The sequence below is a fragment of the Macaca mulatta genome, chromosome 20, assembly GCF_049350105.2.
Source record: "Macaca mulatta isolate MMU2019108-1 chromosome 20, T2T-MMU8v2.0, whole genome shotgun sequence".
NCBI lineage: Eukaryota > Metazoa > Chordata > Mammalia > Primates > Cercopithecidae > Macaca > Macaca mulatta.
In genome coordinates, this window is record NC_133425.1 from 62,926,585 (window position 1) to 62,938,277 (window position 11,693).

The window sequence follows — 11,693 nt, forward strand, 5'->3', positions numbered from 1 at the left end:
TTGGTCACAGAAGACATCAAGAGCACTTGGCAGGGAGTGATAGGGAAAGAACCCAAAGTGTGTTGTTTCCTTCAGAGGAGCTCAACAGCATCAGTCCTTAAAGAACAGCACCCCTGGCCAGGTGTGGGGGCTCACGCCTGTAATCCCAGCACTTTGGGAGGCCAAGGCAGGTGGATCATGAGGTCAAGAGATTGAGACCATCCTGGCCAACATGGTGAAACTCCGTCTCTACTAAAAATACAAAAATCAGCTGGGCGTGGTGGCACACGCCTGTAGTCCCAGCTACTGGGGAGGCTGAGACAGGAGAATCACTTGAACTCAGGAGACGGAGGTAGCAGCAAGTCGAGATCGTGCCATTGCACTCCAGCCTGTTGACAGAGACTCCGTCTCAAAAAAAAAAAAAAAAAAAAAAAAGGCCGGGCGCGGTGGCTCAAGCCTGTAATCCCAGCACTTTGGGAGGCCGAGACGGGCGGATCACGAGGTCAGGAGTTCAAGACCATCCTGGCTAACACGGTGAAACCCCGTCTCTACTAAAAAATACAAAAAACTAGCCGGGCGAGGTGGCGGGCGCCTGTAGTCCCGGCTACTCGGGAGGCTGAGGCAGGAGAATGGCGTAAAAACCCGGGAGGCAGAGCTTGCAGTGAGCTGAGATCGGGCCACTGCACTCCAGCCTGGGCGACACAGCGAGACTCCGTCTCAAAAAAAAAAAAAAAAAAAAGCACCCCAGGATACAGGCCAGGCAAAAAAAAAAAAAATCAGAAGAGACCTCAAGACTATGGCTACATTTAGAGAAGTCCTTGAGATTTTGGCTTGCCAATAATATACATTTACGAGGACTTTTGCTGCAGTTTAAATATAAGCACTCCATCCCCAAACCTTCAACCTCCTACCTCACTTCCTGATTTTCATTTGGTTAGCTTTATATTCAGAGGATTAGACCCAGAACCATTCTGGATTTGTCTGAAAAGCTTTTCATTATAATTATTTCAAACATTACAAAAGTAAAGAAAATAGCATAATATGGTTCTCAAACTTGGGTATGCCTCCAAATTAACTCAAAGGGCGTGTTGAAATGCAGATTACTGGGCCTCATCCCACAATTTTTAAGTCAGCAGGTCTGCGTTGGGAACTGAACATCTGCATTTCTAACTAGCTTCTGGGTGATGCTATTGCTGCTGGTCTGGGGACCACACTTTGAAAACATTAGGATATATTGCTTTAGTGATGTACAGTCAAAATACTCTCTTTTAAATTAACCAGAAATAATCCTTCTGAAACCATACAGGTTCACTTGTTTTATTTTGCCTTGGATTCTTAGGGAATTTTAAAAATAATTTTGATTTAATCTTGTTTTCATAATTATGTAAAACATTTACACAGTCCCAATGTCAACTTATAGAGTTATTTTATAGAAATAAGATAAATCTGGAAAAATCCACCTTCTTCTCCTGTCTTTGCTGTCCTTTCCTTCCCTCCCACCATCCTTCTATTGTAGGTGTGGGTGTATATTTGTATTCCTCCATTATTACATAAGAAGACACAGTGTTGCTTTAACATTTCATCTTGAAAATCCATTCATAGTGGTGTATAGAGTTAGTTCTCATTCCTTTTTCTAACTGCATAGTGCTCAGTTCTGTGGATGATATACCACTTATTTAATTAGTCCTCTGTTGATGGACATTTAGTTTAACATATTTTGCCATTAAAGATAGTGCTATAATGAATAGTATCGTGCATACATTTTTTTTTTCGGCCAGTGTGTGGATGGCTTTTAACATTAGCTGGTAATACAGGCCAGGTGTGGTGGCTCGAGCCTGTAATCCGAGCACTTTGGAAGGCCGAGGCAGGTGGATCATTTGAGGTCAGGAGTTTGAGACCAACCTGGCCAACATGGTGAAACCTTGTCTATACTAAAAATACAAAATTAACTGGGTGTGGTGGTGCACACCTGTAATCCCAGCTACTTGGGAGTCTGAGGCAGGAGAATTGTTTGAATCTGGGAGGCGGAGGTTGCAGTGAGCCAAGATCCTGCCATCGCACTCTAGCTGGGCAACAAAAGTGAAACTCTGTCTCAAAAAAAAAAAAAAAAAAAAAATTAGATGGTAATAGAGTTCAATGCTGCTACTGCTAGCACCATTAGTGAATTGTAGTGGCAGGATAGAAGTAGATGTTACGATTTGGGGTAGAAATTAGAGGCCGGATCAGGTGCCAGTGACCCAAGGCTTCTACTTACCTCATCATCAAAGTGCTTTGGAGAGAACAGAACAACCGCTAGCTATATATAAAATGGGAAATGTATTATTGCTTCAGTAAGTCTGGAACATAATCAAATGGAATTGTAATGAAGAAACTGCAGGTCTGCTTTTAAAATAACTCAATCATAAATTGGACAGTTCCTTCTATTTAAAGATGTGACTTCATTTCACATTTGTCTTTGGGAAACATTTTGGGTCTGCATGGTATCTCTCTTGCTTTTATGATTTCATGACTGCCTTTTTCCCCCGGGCCTCAGATCCCTGGTGGTAACTAATGAGTATCTGCTGCAGCAGCTGAATAAGGAGCCAAAAGGTTATTCTGGGAAAGCGCTCCTGCCTCCTGAGAAGGGTCATCATCTGGGGAGATCATCGCCCTTTGGGAAAAGCACATTGTCTTCCTCCTCACCAGTGGCACATGACACTGGTCAGTATCTAATACAGAGCGTCTCGGATGCTGCCCCAGAGCCTGGCTTATGGAGCTAGCATGGAACCCACACCACAGCTTCCCTGGTCCACAGAGGCTCTCACCGCCATTGCCACCAGTATGGTGGTATGTACTCACAAAGATTAAGAAAGAAATGTATTCTGATTAGATTGTATTTGTCCTTCTTTTTATTTCTCTATTTATCTCCCCCTATTGAGTCATTCTTTCCTTCTGCCCACAGAAATAGTTGGCACTTAGTCCCAGCTATTGTATAGACATTGCATAGAGACATTTGGCTGAAAATGTTGAAAGGGGAAAATACACTAGACATTTTTCCCCTATGTCATTTGAAACTGTGTGGTAGAAAGTTAAAAAAGAACATCCGCCAGATTCATCAAACAGGGTTTGATTACCTCCCGCCATGGTGAAAAGCTGACAACATCTGGTGTCTGCCCTGGAGCAGCTAACGATTTAGTCAGGGAAAAAAGCAAACTCGTGTAATGGGGCCCAAAGCTTGGAACTGGTACTAAATAGGTCTAAACAAAAGCCTGATGATGTCCTGAAGAGGGAGAAAGAGTGAGTAATGGCCACTGTAGGATTGGAGAAGGCGTCAGTGAGGCTTATTTGAATGGACGCTGCAGAATGAGTAAGAACAATAGCAGGTAGAGGGGATGCAGAGCCTCCCAGGCCAAGAGTACAGAGAAGAGTCTGGAACACCACAGGGGGATAGTGGGGCAAGGACAGAAGTGTGGGACATGGAAGAGGTGTAATATCATGAGAATGTCCCCAGAGCAAGTGATCTTTCATGAAGGGGGAGACACGAAGAGGTTACCAGGCAAAGCATGTGGCTGAGGGCAAGAGCAATGGGGAGAAGCTGCAGAGAGTAGCAGCATGTGTGAAGGCTGGGAAATGCAAAGGGACGTGGTTTCTTCAGAGAGCTGAGGGCTGAGAGGAGGTAAGCAGGAGCAAGGTTGCACCGCTCCTTGAAGATTTTAGATTGGGAAGGCAGAGGAGTGACAGATTGTGTTTGAGAAGCTTTCTCAGGACCAAGCATAGGGGCTCACACCTGTATTCCCAGTACCTAGGGAGATTGAGTTGGGAGGATTGCTTGAGACCAGCCTGGGCAACATAGTGAGACTCTACCTCTACAAAAAAAAGTTAAAAGTTAGCCAGGCACAGTGGTGCATACCTGTGGGCCCAACTACTAGGGAGGTTGAGGCATGAGGATCGCTTGAGCCCAAGAGTTCAAGGCTGCAGTGCACCACTGCACTCCAGCCTGGGCAACAGAGCAGAACTCTGTCTCTGAAAAAAAAGAAAGAAGAAGAAGTAGAAGGAGAGAAGAGAATGGGTTGATCATGGTGTGAAGTAGGGGAGGACCAAAGGGGAGCTAGACAGCCCAAAGAAGAGGCAGAGGCAGGCCAGACTAGATATGCTGCTTCTGAATATGTTAGCTTTGGGCTCAGCATCCAGTTTACATGTGGGTGCCCTGTACTTTTAATCCTGATTGGGCATATAAAAAATCAATGGGGAAACATGATGTAAGTGGTTCTAGGTATGTTTCTGCTTCAGTGGCCTCCCAGGGTGCTAATGTCACCAGAGAGTGTGTAGAAGGTGAAGGATTTTCAACCTAATGCCACATGGTACTTCTCTTCACCTTCAGGGCCACGTCAGAGAGAGAGAGAGACAAATGGAAGGATTAGATAACTTACTTGTACCCCTGATTCCATGCTGTGCAGGGAAGGAGAACCACCGCCATACTAATGAGACGTGACAGTCACAAGTTTCTAAGTTATAAATCCACAGACTTCTGGATTTTAAGTGGCTTCCCAAAAGCAGCTTGTACAGAGGAGCCAGAAGTTTCTCTGAGCTGCAAGGCTCTGAGGGATCTTGAGCAAGCCTGTGCTCTGTGGAAATGTCAGTATTAGCAGCCTCCCTGCACCCCCGCTGCCACTTTCCTGGGCCTGTCTTTGTCTTACTGAGAGACTTCCAAAGTGTCTTGCCCAGGTAGGGGAGTATCAGCCAGTGGCATTGCATCCCTGCGTTGTTATATTTCAGGGTCCCAGCCCAGTGCACAGGCCAACCTAATGGACACACCAGGGGGCAGGGAGGAATAATGCACTGCTTTCCTCCACCCCAGCCCTTCCTGCCTCCTCCATGAACATCTGATGGTACCAGCCCCAGAATCTGCTCAGGACACCTCCTAATGGGAACAAAGAACCTGGCCCAGCCCGTGCCACCCTCCACCCCATTTTCCATTGTCATTGAAAGTGGCTGATGCTGTCCCCAGCCAGGCACCTGCTAGGGTTGCTGTCCACGCCTGGGGAAGTCATTTGTGTTTCTGATTTTTCCCTGTATGGCACTTGGTCTACAGGGCAGGGATAGGGGTTACCATGTCAAAGACCTAAAGAGTTGTTGCCCTGAGGGGCTAACTGGACTCATCATGGAAAGCGGAGGACCCTTGAAACAAGCAGAAAACCCGTGGAGCAGAATCCCACACCCTAGGCCTGGTACTACCGCCAGAAAGCAAACAGATCTGGGATGGAGACTGGTCCTCAGGGAGGTTCTGTGTCCAGAGGGAGGGGCAGAGCCACTCTCAGGTTGTCTCAAAAAAAAAAAAAAAAAAAAAAAGAGTAGCTCATCTGACTCTGTAATTTTATAGCCAAGGAAACACCCTTGGAGGGCTTTTCCTCCAAGAGTGGAGGGGCTTCTGCAGAGTAGAGGCCAGACCATGCCACTTGCCTCCCAGGCCAGGCTCTTTCCAGCAAGCCCTAACATTGACTTCCAAAACTGGGACAGGCTGACCGGTGATAGGGCTTGGCACCCAACGCTAGCCTGTGGGCTAGTCCCAGCCATGCAGAGCAGGTTTTAAAGGCTCTGTCCCTCTGATCCTAACCTCTTCTTTGTCCAGCCTGATTTTGCTAGTAAGGGTATCCAAAGCTTTCGACCACAAGGAGGCTGTTAGGGGAGGAGCAGTGGCATCGCTGGGCAATGGCTGCCCTGTGCCAGATTCTGCCAGACCCATTTGGTCTTAGGGTCCTCCTGGCCCTGAGTGGGCCTTAAATTCCCTCAGGCTTCATAATGGCATTTCGAGAAGAGGGGGCTTTACTCCTATGAGGTGGGGTTTGGAGGCTTAGCCATTCTCTCTGTGTTCTTCCAAGCCATACTGCTAGTCACAGGTATGGAGAAGCTACTGGGCCCCCTGCCATTGGATGGTACTATCACCTGCAGCGGAATAGTGGGAGCCTGGCCCAATTTGGAACACAGTTAAATATGCTTCCCTGTGAGGCTGTTTTGGTGAAAGCCAGAGGGTTTGGGTTTCACTCCTATTATGCTAATTTTAAGCTTGCAATTCAAATGAATTTTCCAGGGCTAGAGGAATTGTTCCTCTGCATTTTTGTTTTTTCATTAAACGCCTTGCATTCTACCTCTTAACATTTACTGGTAGGAGGACCTGCCTAAAGGTCTCTGAAGCTCTTCCCTGGGCCACACAAGGAGACACGGTCATTTGGGTCAGGAGGAGCAACGCTGTGAGGCAAGGCTCTGCTATGGCCAGATGCCCACCTGCTGCCTGCTGATTCCCCCCTGACATCCCTGTCTCAAGCCACACTATTCTGCTACACCCCTGTCCCCAAGGAAAGCTGGCCTTAAGGGATGTGGGGCCACCTGGGCAGGAGCATCCCCCAATAGCCTGTGGGATGAGAGGATAGACAATGGTGCTGCTTTGTCTTGTGATCTGGGTGGGGAAAGCAGGCATTTGGGAACTGGCCCTTTTATACCTTTTCTAGCCCCTTTGGGAGCCACCCTTTCCTGGGTAGGCTCTAAAGTCCCATCCAGCCCCATTTTCACAGCAAGGAAGGAAGGAGAGGTGGCCTCAAAGCCTTGACTTGAGAATAGCTCTGTCAAACACCCAGAGCTTCCGTGAGATGATCTGGAAACGCCCAGGCATCCTCAGGACCAGAGAGGCTCCCCTTCCCCCCACCAGGGATGTGGAACAGATGGGAGGACATCAAAGAGGAGGCCCCTTCACTGAGGGATTCCCTGCCCCCCACCACAGGCTAGCGTTGGGTGCCAAGCCCTATCACCGGTCAGCCTGTCCCAGTTTTGGAAGTCAATGTTAGGGCTTGCTGGAAAGAGCCTGGCCTGGGAGGTTAGAGGCATGGTCTGGCCTCTAGTCTGCAGAAGCCCCTCCACTCTTGGAGGAGAAGCCCTCCAAGGGTATTTCCTTGGCTATAAAATTACAGAGTCAGATGAGCTACTCTTTTTTTTTTCTTTTTTTTTTTTGAGACAAAGTGTCTGTTGCCCACACTGGAGTGCAGTGGCGCGATCTCAGCTCACTGCAACCTCCAACTCCCGGATTCAAGTGATTCTCCTGCCTCAGCCTCCTGAGTAGCTGGGACTATGGGCAAGCACCACCATGCCCGGCTAATTTTTGTATTTTTAATCGAGACGGGGTTTCACTATGTTGGCCAGGCTGGCCTTGGACTCCTGACCTCGTGATCCACCCGCCTCAGCCTCCCAAAGTGCTGGGATTACAGGCGTGAGCCACGGCGCCCAACCTGGATGAGCTACTCTAGTCTAAGGTTCTGCCTGGCCCTGCATTTTCTGATATTCTGAGCCAAAGCCCAAAATGACTTGCCTCAGTAGCCCCTGTTCGCAGATGGAGAGCTGAGGCCTGGCTCTGAGGCCTGTGCCAATGCTTGGCCCAGGCCAAGTCAGCTGTTTCATCCCTCCTACTGCTGGGAAAGTGGAGAGGGGGCCAACTCTCCAAACCCAAGGCACTGATCACAGGAAGGCAAGCTTGGATGTCAGGACTCCCATCAGGCCCAGCTAAAAGGCTTTGGACTTCCTCAGGAGTCTCCTCAGACAGAATGGCTCTGTGCTAACAGAAGGGGACTCATGAGTGCCTTTAAGAGATTAGCAGTGTATGGCATGCAGTGGGGTGATGACACTGAGGGGGTCACTGGGGTATGAATGTCATTCCCCCATCATCGTCAACCAGGCCATATTGGTACAAAAGGTGTCTTTATTGAGGTCTGGGTTAAAATTAGGCACTTGGCCAGAGCAGCAGCTTAAATATGAGGCAAGCAGGCAGGGGTTAGCCATGCCTGGGGCTGGGCTGGGGTCATGAGGCTACAGGCACAGACTGTCCCCAGGTGGACAGAAGTCGGAGGGGGAAGAGGAGGAGGAAGGGGCCGCAGAGCAGCCTGGGTCAGAGGCCTGGTGGGCCGGCCCCATGGGACTAGGCAGGAAGCTCTGGGTGGCAGGTCCAGCAGGGAGGGGACCAGGATCTCTTGCTCCACATGCCCCTTAGATCCAGGCCTGAGCCTCTGGCAGGGGCAGCCGCACTTGGCGGGGCAGTCTTCCCAAGCCTCACTTCTTCACCTTGGTGTCATAAGTGCCTGCATTCTTGTAGGCGCTCACGTAGCCACTGTCGTCCAGGATGTCCTGCCGTCCCGCAATGCCCTTGCCCTTGCCGCTCTCATCGAAGCGCTCCTTGTGGGAGCCCGTGTACCTGCTGGTGTCCGTCAGCCGGTCTACAGCACCCCCTGTTTTTGCTTTCTGTTTGGACAGAGTTTCCCCAGGGGCACCTGGTGAGGGAGCCCAGCCCTTCCCACCCACAGCCATGATTCCCCACACCCCATTCCATGGCCACCCGAGACCAGCAGGGCACTTACGGTGACGCCCACATTGGCTGGCTCTTTGCCTGCCACCAGCTGGCAGATGGCATCGAAGGCCTCCTCCTTGCTCTTCCCCTTGAATCGCTTGGTCGCCAGCTCTTCCAGGGCCTTCTTGAACTCCTCATAGTTGATGACCCGAGCAGACTTCCCCCTGCCAGGCATGTGGGCACCATGAGTGTTCCCCTTTCTTTTTTCTCCCCCAGGGGAAAGCACAAACGCAGTCGCTGCTGCCACAAATTATGCAATTGCGTTTCTTTCCCACATTTGGGGAAATCGCGGGGGTCAGCACCTCTGGAGGGCAATAGATAAGGTTTGCCCTGGAAGAACAACCTTCGTGATCATGGTGTTTCCCTGACCGCTTCTCAATGTCTTCCCTGGTTCCAGCCCCCCAGTTCCCCACCTCCTGGGAACATGAGAAGCAGGGGCTGCCTGGGGCTCACTTGACTTTGGAGAAGACGATGTCCACATCGGTCCCTGTCACGGCCTTTCCGTCAGCCACCTTGCAGTCCTTGCACAACTTGGCCCAGTTCTTGCCATTCATCTCTTGCCCACTGGCCTTGGGGTCACCATGGATGGCAAACTTGCGAAAGCTCTCCTCCAGTCCAGCGATGTCTGTGCTTGCTGCCATGCCACCCTGTAGAGACCCACCTGGGTCATCTCCCAGCCAATCTGCCCTTCCCCTCCCCCAAGCCCAGAACATCCCAGCCTCTACCTCAAACCTGCAAGACCTGGGCAGGTTCTGCTACAGACAGAGTTGGAGCTGGAGCTGCCTGGGGAGAGGGGCCAGTCACTGTCACCCTGGGCCACAGAGCCCCGAGGAAGAGCCCTGGGAGGCACGTTCTTGTCACTAATGCCAGCCCTGGCTCTGAGCAGGGTTCAGCAGATGAAATCATGATGCCCACAGCAGGCTGGGAACAGAGTGGCACTGTCCAGAAAGACTGTGAGGGCAGCAGCTGGGGCCCTGGCTTTGTCTGGCCCTGGCACAAGGCCTCCTTCGGTGGAAGTGAGGGTGGCACAGCAGGCCCCCTCCCTGGAAGCTCCACGCCAAGTTGGGTTGGGGCCAGGCCAGGCTGCTGGTCGGGCAGGCATTTAGTGAGGCCGGCATCTTTGTAAGGGTCATGAGGATCCAGCAAGAGCCAGTCTGGGCACGGGTGCATGCCCTGGGCAGGGGTGCAGCTGGCCCAGCAAGGCCTTGTTACTATTTGCTGTTAAACAAAAACATGAGGGGAGCGGGAGCTTGGGGCTGGCCTGGCCACAGTTTGTGAAGCCTGGAGACGGTTGCTAAGGGAGGGTGGTGCTGCTTGGAGAATGTTGCTAAGGGCAGGATGGTGTCAGGGCGGCTCAGGGAGAAGCTCCCAGTGCTGAGGGGCTGGGCTGGGCTGGGCTGGACTGGGGAGCTTGGGCCCACGGGTGGGGCACACCAGCACTCCCTGCGCCTGGGGCATAACCATAGCTTCCTGGCCCCTCGCCATTGACTGGGGCTGTAACCTCCCACTGTGGAGTTTTGGGGGAGCAGGAGGTTGGGGACTAGTTAGGGTGGGGGCTGTAGAGTTACGAACCCCAAGAGTCATGCTGGCACTTGGGGCTGTGGCTGAAACACACCTCCTCATGTCTACACTTCAGACCACCCCTGGCAACACCCTGAACTCAGCCACACCAGCCCATTCCCGGCGACCCTGTGCATTCAGCCCTGGCCTGGCACCCCCTGGGCCTTGTACCCCTGGCCATACCTTCAGCCCTGCACTGCAGCCTCCTCCATCCTCACACCCACCGTCACAGCCCTCGGCCACCAGTCCCCACATATATACTAACAAGCCTGCGCCGACCCCAGTAATACCCACACCCCTGCACTAAAGTACCCCCCACACCCACAGCCCTCTGCTGCAGACCCCTGGCCACACCCTGAGCCTGCACAGCAGCCTCCTCCATACCCACACCCGCAGCCCTGGGGCTGAGGGCCCTGGCCACAAACCTGCATCCCTTCCTGAGACCCCTAACCACAGCCTCAGCCCCTCACCCCCTCCAATACCCACAGCCCTTTATCAAGGCCCCCTGACCGTCAGTACCCCTTTGTCCACACACCCGAAGCCCTCTGGCCACACCCTCAACCTGCACTGGAGGCCCCAGTCCACATCCACACACTAACATTATGAGACTCCCAGGTACTATGCGGAGATCCCCTGTGTAGAGACCCCACCAGCACTCCCCCTCCTCCACTGCCACCTCCTGACCACACCCTCGGTCTCAGCAACCATCTTCTAGCTCTGCCTTTTACACTAGGGCCTCCAGCGATTACAGCCTGGGCTCCGTCCGGCTGCCCCATCTTCCACTGAAAATTCCTCCCCAGTGACCACACTCCCATCCCTAAGCGGCAGTTTCTGGGACTGTGAGCACCGGTGGCTCCTATGTTACAGGGACCACAGCCCCAGTCCACACTGCACACCCCTTCCCTTTCCCTGGGTACAACCTCCCACCAGGGACCCGAAGACCCCACACTTGGTTCACCAAGGGTAACGTCCAGGGGAGCTTGGATGCCACAGGGTGCTTGGCCCAAGCACTGGGCGGATCCTGCGTGCAGTGCTCACTCCTGTCCATGGAAAGATGGATTATTGGTCATCTCAGCCCCGTCAAGTGGCGCTGGGTTGCAGGCCACAGCCCCATGCGTTTGCAGGCGGTGGATGGAGTGGCCACACCCATGAACTGGGGCACCCGTCCCACTCCCACTGGGACAGCTGGAGTCATCAATCAGCCGGACCAGGAGGTGGGGGCTGTGAGGTGGAATGCTTGGGGCCAGGGCAGGGCCGCTCAGCTGGCTCCTCGGCTGGGACCGCCGGAGGTTGGGACCCTTTCCAGGCTGCTCCCCCCAACCCTCATCGTGCAGGATACTGATTGGGGTGGCGGGCATCTGGGTCTCCTATGGGCTTCTACCTCGCGACTGCTCCTGAAGTGCGCGTTCGGATGGACAGAAGGACGCAGTAATGGACCGATGGACGCGGGAGACCAGGCGGCTCCGCAGCTCCGCTCCCTGCCGGCTCCCGGGTGGGACTGCAGCCCAGGCGGCTCCGCCGTATTATCCCCTGTTTCTCGGTCTCCATAGAGACGGCGAGTCCCACCCCCGAGGCTGTCTCGGCGGGAGAGTGACCAAGGTCACGCCGGCCCCGCCCACGAGGCCCCGCCCTCCCCGCGCCTCTCCGGAGCCGCATCCCGCCCCTCCCCCGCAACTCCTCGGTCCTCGCGGCGGCCAGACCAGCGCTCTGCAGTTCGGGGCGTCTTCGGACGGCCCCCTCAGGAAACAGCCTCCCATCCTGGGATCTACCTAAATCTCTAAGCGGCCCG

The 11,693-nt window shown here is 52.8% G+C and overlaps 2 protein-coding genes and 1 non-coding gene across 7 annotated transcripts in view; 1 reads left to right on the forward strand and 2 right to left on the reverse strand.

Moving 5' to 3' along the window:
- The window catches only part of LRRC36 (leucine rich repeat containing 36), a 57,995-nt gene extending 55,150 nt beyond the window's left edge, over positions 1-2,845 (forward strand). For both annotated transcript variants that reach the window (XM_001089982.5, XM_077984322.1), the window contains one exon: positions 2,513-2,845. In XM_001089982.5, the coding sequence (XP_001089982.1) occupies positions 2,513-2,738 (226 nt within the window). In that variant the 3' untranslated portion in view covers positions 2,739-2,845. The remainder of the gene's footprint in view (positions 1-2,512) is intronic.
- A 4,759-nt stretch (positions 2,846-7,604) lies between these two features.
- Positions 7,605-11,435, reverse strand: TPPP3 (tubulin polymerization promoting protein family member 3). Of its 4 annotated transcripts, XM_077983272.1 has the most exons (5): positions 11,286-11,404; positions 10,854-10,944; positions 8,798-8,991; positions 8,355-8,508; positions 7,685-8,238 (listed from the first exon to the last, which is right to left on the reverse strand). In XM_077983272.1, the coding sequence occupies exons 3-5, from the start codon at positions 8,983-8,985 to the stop codon at positions 8,050-8,052; spliced, it is 531 nt and encodes a 176-aa protein (XP_077839398.1). In that variant the 5' UTR covers positions 8,986-8,991; positions 10,854-10,944; positions 11,286-11,404; the 3' UTR covers positions 7,685-8,049.
- LOC114674535 (U1 spliceosomal RNA) lies at positions 8,558-8,724 on the reverse strand. Its single transcript, XR_003725684.1, has one exon. It is a non-coding gene; the product is annotated as a U1 spliceosomal RNA (small nuclear RNA).
- Positions 11,436-11,693: the final 258 nt, after the last annotated feature.